At 37.3% G+C, this 15,387-nt stretch overlaps 1 protein-coding gene across 2 annotated transcripts in view; it reads right to left on the bottom strand.

Moving 5' to 3' along the window:
• Nucleotides 1-15,387, bottom strand: part of ipo8 (importin 8) — a 42,448-nt gene that overhangs the window by 23,528 nt on the left and 3,533 nt on the right. For both annotated transcript variants that reach the window (XM_061960631.2, XM_061960632.2), the window contains exons 3-13: nucleotides 15,094-15,250; nucleotides 12,583-12,741; nucleotides 11,363-11,519; nucleotides 10,723-10,812; nucleotides 9,250-9,344; nucleotides 5,569-5,653; nucleotides 5,342-5,476; nucleotides 5,096-5,195; nucleotides 3,310-3,386; nucleotides 2,857-2,973; nucleotides 1,540-1,629 (exon numbers count right to left, since the gene is read on the bottom strand). In XM_061960631.2, coding sequence (XP_061816615.1) covers nucleotides 1,540-1,629; nucleotides 2,857-2,973; nucleotides 3,310-3,386; nucleotides 5,096-5,195; nucleotides 5,342-5,476; nucleotides 5,569-5,653; nucleotides 9,250-9,344; nucleotides 10,723-10,812; nucleotides 11,363-11,519; nucleotides 12,583-12,741; nucleotides 15,094-15,250 — 1,262 coding nt within the window. The remainder of the gene's footprint in view (nucleotides 1-1,539; nucleotides 1,630-2,856; nucleotides 2,974-3,309; nucleotides 3,387-5,095; nucleotides 5,196-5,341; nucleotides 5,477-5,568; nucleotides 5,654-9,249; nucleotides 9,345-10,722; nucleotides 10,813-11,362; nucleotides 11,520-12,582; nucleotides 12,742-15,093; nucleotides 15,251-15,387) is intronic.

Below are 15,387 nucleotides of genomic sequence, written 5' to 3'. Positions count from 1 at the left end.
TTTGAGGGCTGCCATTTGGATGAGATCACTTCTTTTAACCGCGGGCACAACCGTTTTGAAGAGGCAGGGGCCCCTACGTCACATCCGGTTTACATCCCATACACACAGGCGTGCCCACATTTGAAGAGCTTCGAACCATGCGGCACTTCCGGTCAGAGCTGTGTGATCAGAAACGCTTCAAATGTGTCCAAACTCTCACAGTCTTGCTGTATTGGTTCGGTTTCCTGGACAACCACTGAGCTAGCATTTAGCTGCGTAATTAGCCTCTGGCTTGCGACCCCTTCATTTTGAGGATTTTATCAGCGAAATGGGTTTTGTTCATAAGCAAGTCTTTGATTGCATTGACAACAAAAAAGATTCCAAAGCAGACCTTTGTTACAGCGAAGGAGAAGGCACTGCCTGGACAAAAGCCGATGAAGGATTTCCTCACAGTGCTAGTTTGTGCTACCGTTAGCGGTGACTACAGAAAGCCACTGCTCGTTTATAACTCGGAAACTCCCAGAGTATTCATCAATGCCACACATATTCCCAGACACAAGGTAAAATTATTTTCCATTTTTTGTATATTGGTTTTTGAGCACACCTACGAGACTTGTGTGTGCGTGTTTGTGTTTAGTGTTGACATTTATGATTGCTGTATTGTTGTGTTTGGATAAAAAAGAGATGAAGATTTTTTCATAATCCTACCACAGGTAAAAAAAAAAAAAAATTAAGTTGCCGCAAACGAGTGTCTTTTTGTGTCTTTTTCGCCATCTTCCGGTTCAAGTTGAAAGTCATAGTTGACTAAATTGTCAGTTTATGGCCGCAACCTTCCACTATCTAGGTGAGAGGCATGATTTTTGATCTATTATTAATTTTCACTAAGTCAGAGGCGATGCAGCAGCAGCTCAGAATGTCAATAGCTGCATAACCTAGTGATCACAGCGCCACTAAAAATAGTTTGTCTACGTTAGCGCTTATAATAACAATATCACTACTACTTGGTTAATAGTCAGGTCACGAGAGGTAAATAAATTATTGTTGGTGTTTTTTGGATGTTTTCTTAGAGAGCTTTATAGTTGCAATAGAGTACTCCAATTAGCTGCATTGTTAGCAACCTTGTACTTGCCATATATTACAAATTAGAATGCACAAAAAAAAAAAACATGAGTGCTTGTCTTACATAGGGATTGTGAATGATAGGCAAAAATACCCCAAAAAGTGCAGTTACCCTTGAACAAAGAAACTGCCTCAAAACTAAATATTTCCACCTCCCCATTAGATGGAAAGGGTGGTGATCCTGGGGTCATAGTCAGCATTTGTCCAGTTAATGCAAAAAAGCTCTATTTTGGCCAGGTCTAACCACATCACATTCTTCTCTGAACATACAGTAAAGCATTCTTGTGAAGTCTTACGCTAATTAAACTAAAATCTGCCATTCTTGATTGCAATCTGCCAGCTGATAATTGCATTCATGAATCACAACTTTGGTGTGGAAAGGGACCATGTTACATAGTGATATATTCGTTTTGTACAGTGCAGTATGTAATGTCTTCTTACCCTCGCTCGTAAGTAACCCAACGGAGAGTTGAGCAAAGGGAAGACAAAGTTTTGAAGTAGCAACTCCATCTGCTCCACGTAAATCTGCTTCTGTAAAACACACACGGCATCATTGTAGAAAAATTTCCATTTGACTTTCACTGCATAGAACTTAATTATATTATGTCAAGCTACAGAAAAGTGGCTCTAAAAGGACTACAATTTAAGTAACTAAAGTGACTCGCTTTGGCTCCAAAAAAAAGTTGAGATGGACTTTCCTGACATTTGCAACTTGACAAAATAAATTGCTACTTAAAATTGAAAAGCTTATTGTTTGAGGCAAACACAGAAAACATCAAGCAACCATAACAATAAGACCACTTGGCCAACAGAACTATCAAAGAAATGTGTGGTCATTATCCCATGCTTCCACTAGTACTGTCTGAATGTACATGTTGCATGTTAAAATGTTGCTGTTTTCAATTAAATTCAATAGGAGACATTGATTTGATATACATATATAAGTGTTTTGAGTTAAGAGCTCCATCACAGAACCAGTTAAGCCCAGAGCTGAAGTACTACTGTACAAACATATTGCCTATATAATAGGAATACTACTAATAATGGTACAGTTGACATTATTTCTTCATGCATACAGTGGGGAAACAATTGTTTGAACCCCTGCTTATAAGTTTACCGCCTTACAAAAACATGAACAGGTCATAATTAGCAATTAGTGCTTTAGTTGCCGGTTAGCAATTAGCGCGCTAGTTGTCAGCTAGCGATTAACGCTCTTGTTGCCAGCTAGCGATTGATGTGCTAGTTGCCAGCTAGAGATTAGCATGTTAGCTGTCAGCTAGTGATTAGCACACTAGTTGCCAGTTAAAGATTAGCACGCTAGTTGCCAGCTAGACAATAGAATGCTAGTCGCTAGCTAGAGATTAGGACGCTAGTTACCAGCTGGCAATTAGCTGCACAATACATTTACTATTTGAATATTGTTAGTATTGCACAATAAGGAGATACCTTTAGGACCAGTTTAATGTAAAATACAACCATCATTTCATTCAAGATATATAGGTAAGGGGTCCCTGCTCCTTCTCTCCATTGATGGTCCTTGGCCTGAAAATATCTTTGAAGACCTCTGGTCTACACCATCTATTAGTACAGTATTTGAGTATCTTTCCTACAACTTGCCAGTTAGCAATATTTTATTTAATTTTCAGTTTCTTTTTCAATACCGTTGTTTTTACATGTTAAATGCAAGCTGTAAAATAATTTGTCCACAAAAAGCCAACACTTTACAGGTGTGTATACACTTATGCCTCCGTAATATACCTTAAGCAGTAGCTCAGCTAGCGCACCAATGCAATGCAATGCCCCGTCCTTCCTGTGAGAGTCACATGTGGGATCCATCAGTATTTGATGACAGAACTCCATCATTTGAGGCATAACCTTGGGAGAAATAAGCTCATTAAAGGTTATGTACTATATATGTTTTTATCAAACAATCCATTGTGTACCATTTATAATCCAAATAAACAGGCTTATATTAAATGGATCGGCAAGGCAACTGCCATAGCTACAATAGAGCAGGGGCATTCAAAGTGCGGCACGCAGCTCATTTTTTATTGGCTCACAACACTTTCTACAAAATAAACACGTGCTGGATTAGAACATTACACAAAAATAAACTAAGAAAAAACAAAACAAAATAAACTATAAAAAAATTAGACAGTTCTTGCAAAGTGTAAAAAAACAAAACACTAATTGCACTTATCGATTCCTCACCCCCTTTCTCTTCCGTGCAGCATTACACAAAAGGCTCTGGGCAGCAGTGGTTGGAAGGGCGTGATCGTCATAGAGGTCTGTAACAAAATTTGTAAAAAAAATGTAATTAAATTTGATAAAATAAAAAATCATGTAAAAACAACCAAAGAAAAATTGGATCATTGGACATACATACATAAAGGCGACATACATACTGAAAGAGGAACTGGAATGTTGCCTATAATTTAAAATTCTTATGAGAGACAAGAACACATATGTCTTTTTTTATGCATTTTAATTTGTAAATAAATGTCCTCTGGAGCCAATGGGAGCCATGACCTCACTGCGTCTATTGCGTTTATTCCCAGCATGTAACCCAAGATAAAAACGATCTAAAAAGCGGCAACATATAATAATACCCAAATATTAGCGATATTGTTATTATAAGCGCTAATGTTAAGGACCTATATTTAGCGGCGCATAGATCAGAGAGAGGCAACTTCCTTATGCAGCTATGTTGACATCATGAGCTGGTGAGTTGCTTTCTCGCCTCTGAGCTTGTGAAAGATGATTTTAGATTATAAATCATGACAATGATGTGGACATAAAACTGAGAAGTTGGTACACTTTGACAGCCAACTTAGACACGAACATGGTGAGAAATGAACGCGGGTTTACACTATCCCTTTTTTTTAACCCTTCGCGAGGATTATGAGTCATTCTTTATCTGAACGGAAATATATCAACGTCCTAACACTCGGCATCCTAGTGACAGCAGACCTAATACAGTAAGTGAGGTCTTACTATCTTTGTTGGCTCTCATGAAGTCTGCATGAGTTGTAGTCAGTGTTGTAGTTCAAGGCAAAAAGCGAATGTTGTGATGCGTTTTTGAAATTAATACACTGCCTATGCTTAAAATGGGTAAATTACGTAAATATTACATTTTACTATGAGTGAGTGTGAGTGAATTATATTCATATAGCGCTTTTCTCGAGACTCAAAGCGCTTTACAGTGAGTAGGATGGTGAAAGCGGGGATCGAACCTGGAACCCTCAATTGGCTGGCACAGCCGCTCAACCAACCGAGCCACATTGCCCCCAAATATGAAGTGCCTGTTACTACATTATATATTTAATTACAGCGTTTATATAAAATCTCAATGGAGGTCTTTGGATGTTTTTTAAGGGCTTCATAGACAGAATAGAGCTACTCCCATATAGGCTCAATTGTAAGCAGAGTTATGCTCGCATTTATTTACTACGGTAGTTAAAATGAAAAACATATGTGTGCTTGTTTTACATAAAGATTGTGAATGATAGGCAAAATTCCCCAAAAAATGCAGTTCCCCTTTAAAGGTGCTATATGTAATAATTTCATGTCAAGTCATCATTAAATGGCCCTGAAATGTCAAAAGGCATTAATAAATCATGTTCTTTTCGAATACCTTTATAACTGATAACTCATTTCAAAATTAGATTTACATCCCAGAAATATTGTTATTGTTTTCATTTCGATGCATTCGGCTGCGTATCTGACAACCTCAGTCATGGAGAGTGGGAGGGGACTACAGAATTTTGACGGTGATTGCAGTACCATTTCTAGCCGCATTGCTACATATGGCACCTTTAAATCCTGTCAGGTAAAAATATAATAGTTTTGTAAAAATTGCCCTTACTTTTCCCCTTTGTGCTTGGGAATAATTCAAGCAATGATCTCAACTGTTTTCTTGATGACGAACACTAATGAAAAGTACTGGTATGTGCAGTACATGTCATATATAGGAGGACTATTTGATTTAAGTACTTACTAAACTTCATGTGGATGTATTCAAATGGGTCTTCCTGCCACAGCCTCTCATCCTCTTCTTTGTAACACATGAGAGGGAAGATCACTTCCTGACAAATAGTCTGTCAGAGATGAAAGACTTCATGAAATAACTAACAAATATATGCCCTTACTGAAATCTATGCTTGATTGTCCTAACTGGAGTATACATGTGCGAATAAATGCATTGGATACAGTTCAATGTTAAACGTCACACATCCTGGAGAACCTGCATGTGCGGCTTCATCTGTTTCCACGTCAGTGAGTGAGAGATGCCCTGGTTGAGATAGTTGAGACACTGCTGCAAAACGCGAGGAGCAATGTACTGCTTTTGTCGGTGTTGGTCGACCACCTTCAGCAAGACCTGGACAAGGGGTAACAACCGGGATGTAAACAAAATCATTAGTCAAAGCAACAAATACTGTAAGTACATTTTAAACCAAGGGAAATACGTACTTGCTGTATACCCACTGCATAAGTCTTCAAGAAGTAGTCTGCAAACTCAGTATACTCCTTTGTGACATTGCCAGGGCTTCCATACCTAGGAGAATGAACCAAGAAGCATTACCACTTATGTATGATTCTTTAATGTTGCCACCTTACAAAGATATTAACAGTCCAGGAAATTGATTGAAGTTTTGTTGTAACAGAAAGACAGAAGACCTAATCTACTAAAATCCAAATAACACTTGCTAAAAAGCATTTGCATACTATAAAAGTGTGTGTACTATTAATGGACATGTTGAGGGTGATCTACTAATACTAAGATTAGGAAGTACAAAAGTGGTGTAGACCGCCCTATTTGAATGAGGATTTTGCGTGTACTACCAGCTGTCACCATGGAGACACTCATTTTCCTCATATGTCAAGCTTTTTAACATGTAGTGCTTTGCTATGTTGTTGAACATGCAGTACACAAAAATAATCTGTACTACCCTTTTTGCAATACAGAATCTCAATTTTGGCACAACACTGGCAATAACTGCGATGGTGCACTGGAATAATTCAAAAGCAAGAAAACAGATATTGCAAGTTTTTTTATATGGGAGATATATTAGTAATACTCAGTGTTAGGACTAACGCGTTACTTTGTAACGCCGTTATTTTTGGCGGTAACTAGTAGTCTAACGCGTTATTTTTTATATTCAATAACTCAGTTACCGTTACTACATGATGCGTTACTGCGTTATTTTACGCTATTTTTCATGTAGTATCGGCTAGAAACTGAGAAGATCTGAGTGTGTTTTACTGGAGAGATGCAGAAGAGGCGCGCTGTGTGTGTGTGTGTGTGTGTGTGTGTGTGTGTGTGTGTGTGGGAGGGAGGGAGGGGGGGGGGGCAGTGTCTGTGTTTACTAACAAGACATCATGGCGGAGACAAAGTCGAGTTTCTTAAAATGGAGATATTCTCACTACTTTTCTTTTGTCGAGCACAAAGAAAAGAACATTTTAGTTCAATGTAAGTTGTGTCATGGATCAACGATCCTATCTACTGCCCAAAACAGCAATTCAAATCTGCTGAAACAGCTACAAAAGCAACATGCTTCGACAAAGCTAATAAAGAGAAAGACACTTCACCTCCAACACCATCTAAGCAACAGCGGCTGGATTTTAACGGAGGGACTGCTAGCCAGGACAACATTGATAGAGCCATTGCAGCGTATGTGCTAGAAGACATGCAGGCTATTTCTACAGTGGAGTCACCCGCTTTCAGGCAGCTAATTAGCATGATATCGGGCATCAAACAGCAAATGGCACGGAAAACACATACCTGGACACAGTGGACAGTGAGGACATAAAAATGGAAAGCGAGCTAAAGAAAACACTCCAAACTCTGCTCATCATTCAGCACTGAAGATACACACTCTGTCAATTCTCTTATATACTCTTTCATTCTAGACTTCTAGAGTGTTTGATTATCACATCACTCTAAATGTATAGACTATAAGGTTCACAAACATAAAGAGGGATCCTAGTGAGCCAGGCCAATCTTTCCTTATCTCTAAACTAAAACTGGGGAAATGTGTAGAGTGTTCTGGGCTTCAGACATGATTTTATTTCAGAATTCCTTGAGAGAAAAAAACGCCTGGTTAGGCTTTGTGTATGTAGTGTGTGCCTTCCTTGGTTTACAGCTATGTTGTTATTATGCTGTTTGTTACAGCTATTTAAAATAGTTTTGTCAATTTGTTCTGGTCTGAAACAAATTGGCCCTTTGAAACATACTTTGTCTTTGTGTGTTGTATGTAGACCACATTGCTTAGCAGAGTTCAGTGATGCAAATGCATGTCAAGTTGATCAACAGATTGTATTATTCTCCAGTGCAATAACAGTACTGAAATGAAGGCTAAAAGGGCATTAAAGGGGGCTTTAAAAAATTTAAAAAAATGTAAATACAAATAAAATAGAAGTAACTAAATAGTTACTTTTCACAGTAACACATTACTTTTTGGTGTAAGTAACTGAGTTAGTAACTGAGTTACTTTTGAAATAAAGTAACTAGTAACTGTAACTAGTTACTGGTTTTCAGGAACTAACCCAACACTGGTAATACTGGATATGTATTAACAAAATATCTCCTATATTTAAATATAAAACGCCAGCAGACATTGTTTTGGTGTTTTGTCCCCAAATCAGCCCTTAAATCATTTATCAGCTCAAAGATGGAATTGCTGCACAGATCATATGTCTAATTACAAAAGGCCTTATGATGGCATTGTGTTTATATTTATTGGTGCACATGTGTACCTTGTTTGAGTGTTAATAATTAAATTGTTTTTAGTAGCACCGGTGCTACTAGTGAAAAAGCTAAGCGTACAGCACTGTTGCGCTAACAAATTCTCGCCCAAATGCTGGTTAATGGTCTTGTCATCCAGTCCAGTCTTGTGCAGGTTTACAATTTTGTCTCGGAGGACAGCTTAATGTGTGTGAAACATTAATATATTGTTTTTCTATTTTAAGTAGGCTGTTAATGATTTTTTGATTGATTGATTGATTGATTGAGACTTTTATTAGTAGATTGCACAGTACAGTACATATTCCGTACAATTGACCACTAAATGGTAGGGCTGTGAATCTTTGGGTGTCCCACGATTCGATTCAATATCAATTCTTGGGGTCACGATTCGATTCAAAATCGATTTTTTTTTCAATTCAACACGATTCTCGATTCAAAAACAATTTTTTTCCCGATTCAAAACAATTCTCTATTCATTCAATACATAGGATTTCAGCAGGATCTACCCCAGTCTGCTAACATGCAAGCAGAGTAGTAGATTTTTGTAAAAAGCTTTTATAATTGTAAAGGACAATGTTTTATCAACTGATTGCAATAATGTAAATTTGTTTTAACTATTAAATTAACCAAAAATATGACTTATTTTATCTTTGTGAAAATATTGGACAAAGTGTGTTGTCAAGTTTATGAGATTCGATGCAAGTGTAAGCCACTGTGACACGATTGTTCTTTTTTTTTTTTTTTTTTTATAAATGTCTAATGATAATGTCAATGAGAGATTTTTAATCACTGTTATGTTGAAATTGTAACTAATATTGATACTGTTGTTGATAATATTCATTTTTGTTTCACTACTTTTGGTTTGTTCTGTGTCGTGTTTGTGTCTCCTCTCAATTGCTCTGTTTATTGCAGTTCTGAGTGTTGCTGGGTCGGGTTTGGTTTTGGAATTGGATTGCATTGTTATGGTATTGCTGTGTATTGTTTTGTTGGATTGATTAATTTAAAAAAATTAAAAAAATAAAAATGTAAATAAAAAAAAATAAAAAATAAAATTCTTTAAAAATGAGAATCGATTCTGAATCGCACAACGTGAGAATCGCGATTTGAATTCAAATCGATTTTTTCCCACACCCCTACTAAATGGTAACACCCGAATACGTTTTTCAACTTGTTTAAGTCGGGGTCCACGTTAATCAATTCATGGTAGTTGTAATTCATTGTTGTTTTTATTGTATATAGTTTGCTGCTGGCGATCTACATCTTGCCTAGGGACTATGGTTGGAAACTAGCTTAGTAGCCAAAACTTGCAAATTTACAACAATGTTGATTGATGTGCCTGGTACCCGTTCGGATAAACTAACAAAATGAAAAAAATGTTCACGGTGTAGCAAAAAAAAAAGTCTCACCTCTTGAACAGTCGTGTGATGACACGCAATGCCCATTTCTTACACTTCCACCATGGTAACACAGGACGGTCATCTTCATCCACATCCAAAGTCTCCTAACAAATGCAAAGATTGCGTCATTAAACCCGACTTGTCCTGGCAAGTGTACCTTGCTTAAGTATGGCATTAAGATCTTGCACTCGTCAAAACTTTTGGACTGTACGTGTGTCTACGTGCCCTGGTACACTACACGGACTATCAATAAAAACTCATAGGGCCTGATTTACTAAAAATTGCGTGTACTAAAACACGTGCAAACCTGATAACACATGCACAGTTGATCTACTAAACGTGTGCAAAGTGCACTGCATCTGTTAAGTAATCAGAATAAGGCGTGCAATACATTTTGCATCTCTGTCTTCATTAATATACAATATACATGCTTATCATAAAACACCCACAACAGTGGGATGCGAAAATGCAGATATAATTATTTAACACATGTAATGTGACTTATCAACACTTATCACTATTGTGGGGGCACTATTTTGTGTTTTATTTAGCACGTTTGAAAACGACATGTAAACTGACAGAGTTCCACACACGGCTGCAGAATCAGTGCTCGTACTGCACAGACAGATGATGTACAGATGATAATCCCCCGTCCATTATTAAACGTAGATGTCGCAAGGCGTGTGTGTGTGTGTGTGTGTGTGTGTGTGTGTGTGTGTGTGTGTGTGTGTTAGTGTATGTGTGTGTGTGTGACAACATTTTGGATAGTCAGAAATTAAAAATAGACATCGTCAGTCAATTTTGTAATTTTATAGCTGCTAAAGGACTTAAGGGGCTGATTAAAATCAATTAAAATGATGAGTTTGATGATGTTCGTTTTTCACATACAATATATATTAATAACATATATCCTGTATAATAAACATTTCTTGAAGTATGCATTTTTTGCGTCTTGAACACGTTTACGTGCAGCCTCCCTCCAATGCACCTTCAGCGGTTAAAAAAAAAAAAGTGGTGTCAATGTAGATGCACTGCACGACTGCTATTGAAATGCCTGCTGGTTTGAAAACATAGCAAAGCACCACAAGTAAGAACATGATAACATGAATGTGCAGTAAATTATTGAATGTCTCTTTGACGAAAGCCTCTTATAATACACACAAAATCCTCATTTAAATAAGGCGGTCTGCACCACTTTTCAATTGCACACGCAGTGTTAGTAGATCGCACGCAATATGCCTACTAATAGTACACTCTATTTTATAGATTACACACACTGTTTAGCGCATGTTACTTAGAGCTTAGCAAATCAGGCCCGAAGTATGTTAACATTAACTTATTTAAAAAAAATAATTTTCAGTCATTCCAAGTTGTATGTATGGGGTATTCAAAGATGTTGCCAACATCGGTGAAAACAATCATTTACACAAGACTTTAGCAAGAATTGTGAGTGTAGGTGTGATAGTGTGTATGCGTTCTTACAGCAGGAACATCTTTGTCCATTATGGCTCGTAGTATTTCCATCCACTGAGTCATCACAGTGTTGTTGATCAACTGGAGTGGCAGTGAATACTGCAAGTACAGCCCAGAATAAGATAACTATTATCATTATTACAGTTCTCTTTTTATCATCTTTTCCTACTGGACACACAAGGAGTTACCAATCCCGAGGGCTCTGACCTGGTCGAGGCGAAGTCAGTGCTCATGTGGGTATTTTGATGCTTTAAAACATGGATTCTCAAACTGTTGTACAGGGCTCTATCAAGTGGTACGCCAAATAATCACTTGATTAAAGCACAGTGTTTTTCCCTATATTCAAACACAGTGTTACTGTTCAAACTGTGTACTATTGCAGTGATCAAAAATATTAAATATACTTGTTAAATAAAACCTCTGTTTTGTTTTTAATGAATACTTAGGCCTACTATGCTACTGAATTTTGATGTTGGTTATTATGGTGGTACTTGGAGAGACAGGTTTTTTCTGAGGTGGTACTTGGTGAAAAAAGTTTGAAAACCACTGCGTTAAAGTACATATTTGAAGCATTAATTAATGTATTGATATTCTGATAACATAGTTAGAATGACAACTGTGAATTTATTTAGTAAACAAACAAACATACCTGTACAAGAGAATGGAAGATTTTAACGATCTGTTTTTGGATGAGGACAGAAAAGATTGTGGCATCTGACAGCAGCTGGATGATGAGTTGCTGAATCCTGGGCAAAAAGATTTGCATGGCTGCAAGCAACGGCTCCCTCTCATCTGCCTTCCTGTACCTGAAGTGCACACACTATCTGGTAAATCCCACTGGAAATAATCATCTTCGGTTAGATGAAGAAAAACTCTATTCTGCATAAATATAAATACAATAATGTCAACCTATTTTTCCATAAAAAAGACTTGCTTATTCACCCGCTAAGCAGTCGTCTCAAAATGTGCTGTACGCCATGATCGGTTCATTTGGGTATAGTATTGGAACTAAATGGAAAAAATAGTAATGCTTTTCGTGTCGTTCTCACCAGTTCCAGGTTCTAAATGGCTATCAGAGTGTCCCAATTTTTCGGATTATATTCCCAGCCATCTACTTTTCAGGTGCGATGCATGATTTATGAACTACAATAAACTTACAGGGAGCAGGGAAACAAGAAAGCAGCAGAACATTCGATGATGTAAACACAGGCACACAGGAAGTGATCACGGCGTCGCTATAAATAGTTTGTCTGTGTTAGCGTTTCTAAGAATAATATCACTAATACTTGGTTAATATTCAAGCCATGAAATGTAAATGGAGTATTGTTGGCGCTTTTTAGATGGTTATTTATTGGGTTTTATGGGCGGAATAGAGGACCTCCCATTGGCTGTACTGTAAGCGGACTTTTATTTATGTTTATTTAATATTTAGAATGCATTAAAAAAAATACATCCGTCGTCATGTCTTTCATAATGATGTGATGAGGAAAAATGTTAATGTGTCTTGTATTCATGTTAGCACTTAAGCTAGTGAGCGATTAGTGGCGCGAGTAATTAGCGGTGCAAGCGATTAATGGCGCCAGCTATTAATGGCGCCAACTACTAGCTAGTGATTAACAGCACTAGCTGCTAATTCGTGATAAGCTACAATAGTTGCTAGCTAGGGATAAGCGGTTTTACGGTAATTTTAATTTAAAACATTAATACTAATTTTCTGGCGTTTTACCGCAGTTTATCATTGATACCGTTAATTGTTACTTCCCTAGTATGAGGTTAGTCAGCCTGACAAGAGACTGTTGGTGAATGAATGGGTTTATGGCCCTTTGAAGGAGCCATTAAAAAAATATAAATACAAACAAAAGTACTCACTCATAGGTTTTGACCAGCTGATAGAGAGACAACAGGCTGCCGTACCAGCTGCCACTGTTGTTGGACTGCAAGTACAAACTTAACTTGTCCACTATGGCCGTCCAACGTCCTGGGAAGTCATGTTTGATGATCGTTCGAAGACAGATGGTCAACTGGGCGCTGCAAACAGAGCAAAGCCATGTGATGTCGTTACTGAGGATGATTTTTAGATTGTAACACAAAAGAACCTCCAAAGTAAATGTCTCATAAGGTATACACGGTATTGTTTGAAAATCCAGAGAAGATATTTTCATGCACATATTTTGGAACATTTTATAGAGGATATTGTTAATTTTTTATGTTTGTATTGTTGCCGTTTTGAAAGATGGTGTTTGTTTTGTATATTAAGTTTTGTATCGAATTGTAACTAAATAAATGTTATACACATTTTAGAAATCAACCCTAAAAAGAGATAAATAAATAAATGAAACAAATTAGACAATTTAAAAAAAAACAGTTCAACCACATTTAAAAAAATATATATGACTCAAAAGTCATACAAAACCTGGCATAATCACCATGCATGCCATCATGCTAGACACTAGCGAAATTGTCAGCTCTAAAGCAGGCGTGCCCAAATTGTGGCAAAAAAACAGGAAATGACATACAATGTAACGCAGGACAGAATCTGGCTGCCCAGCGGAATATGAGCAATACATTTCATTAAATATCAAAGTATTGGTCCAACGTTATTGCCTGTAACAGCTGACCCCCTTTCCACTGTGGCTGTTTTAGAACAGGTTGTGAGGAAGTTCCCATGGTTTTGGCAGATATTTTGTTTTTTAGTGTCAAGGCGCCACAGGTGTGCCGAACTGGAGCTGGCTCCAAAAGCTCAAAAACAAGTAATGCAGTCTTACATAATATGTTTTATTTACTTGAATTGTAATAGCTGTAGCGCCACGAACAATTAGAAATCATCAAAATAAAAGCTTGAGTGCAGGGGTGCCTAAGGGGTGCCCGCGCAAATTTGGCTTGCAAAGTCAGAATCAAGAGGGCTTCCCAAATGTAATACATGTTTAAACTGTCCTCTTTCAAACTCACACGATCATTGATCGCAAGGCTAATTAGTTGCCATCTATGCAACGTGAAGATCTCAACTACAGTGGTACCTCAACTTAACGGGGCCCTATTATGCAAAACCAACTTTTCTTACCTATTGGTACCTGCTATTGTGAGTTTTCAGGATCTGCATGAGTCCCGAAAATTTGAAATCAGACCGGGGAAGCATTGCCGAGCTATTTATAAAACAATATTGCCTTCCTTCATACTTCCTCTAAACAAACCGTTTGGAATTTGCTCTATCCTGTGTCCTGTCACACCGGTGACCTCAGCGGATTATTCCATATAAGGTATAAATTTACCCAAAGTGGTTTGCGCGAGTCTGCCATTGTAGTCCGCTTTGAAGTCAATAAGCTCCTTATTTTCTCTATCTTCTTGTTGTGGGACAGACTGGCTTGTACATTCACATGGATCCTCCACTGTTGTTATTTCTGATATAAAGTAGCGTATAGGTCAAACGTAATCTGTCACCAGACTGGCTATGGAAGCCCTAAAAACTACAACATGGCTATAAGTGAAGAAAGTGAAGTGGTGAGAAGAAGCGGATGATATTCAATGAATAATAAATTTAAAAAAATAAAAAACATGACAGAGCATGTCGCCAACTTGGTGAAGCAGTTTGAGCGATTCACTGCTAGTCTGCACCAAACTGAAACAGGATGTGTTTAACATGAGCCAGAATGTTCAAGTAATAGCTACTGTATAAAGTGGACATTTATCCATGAAAATATGGAAAAGCTGCTAATGGTGAGTGTGACGGAGAAACAGCTTGAAGGAGACACCAAAAATGTCTTCTCTACAAGGTAAATGCTGTACATTATCAGAATCAGAAACAGATTTATTGGCCAAGTATGTTTAACACACAAGGAATTTGACTTGGTAGACTGTGCTCTCTTTGTTCTCTGACATTGCTTCATAAAACTACTGTAGTTGTTAGAACTGCTTTCTATTGACAATATTTCTTATCTAAACCTTTTGTTTTTATTTTTGAAAGCATGTCATGTGTTAAAATTGACCAATTAAATTGATTTTAATTCATTCCAACGGCCGGTGTTAATTTGAGATAGAAGGGTTTTGAGTTAAGAGCTCTGTCACAGAACCAATTAAGGTGAATATAGATAAAATAGGATCAAGTTAAATTTGTTTTACAATCTGGAAAGAGAAGTGATGTGAGAAGTCCATCAATTACACAATGACGTGTCTGACCAAGGCTGAACAATAAAAAAGTATCACTCATCCTTATTTGATAGCATCCATCAGTGATTGACAAACTGATTAAACAAATACTGGACTTACACAACTTAAACATCATAACTATGTTGTATTCATAATACAGCTTACAGTAATTGCACAGAATTCCCAATATCTGTTGAAGTAATGGAGTAAATACAACAAGAGTGAGAATATATGTACCGGACGGTCTCAGGACAGCGGATTATAGCTTCCACAATGTGGTCTCTGATCTGCTGACGGTCGTTTTCATGAATGTTGAAAGGGAACACGACTTTTCCCAAAGATGGCTCCCTGTCCTGCCAGTACTGGCTTATCATGTTCTTCAGATAAATGGCCGCTGCAAATAAGCAATCAGATAAACAATCATTTATTTTGGTTCATATTTCAACCAATTTCACAGACTTATCGGTCGGAAAAATTATTAATAAAACAATAAAGAAATATATAAGCAGCAATTGTATGAATACTGAAGAG

Source organism: Nerophis lumbriciformis, linkage group LG05, assembly GCF_033978685.3.
Source record: "Nerophis lumbriciformis linkage group LG05, RoL_Nlum_v2.1, whole genome shotgun sequence".
NCBI lineage: Eukaryota > Metazoa > Chordata > Actinopteri > Syngnathiformes > Syngnathidae > Nerophis > Nerophis lumbriciformis.
This window is presented reverse-complemented; position numbering and strand designations above follow the sequence as displayed.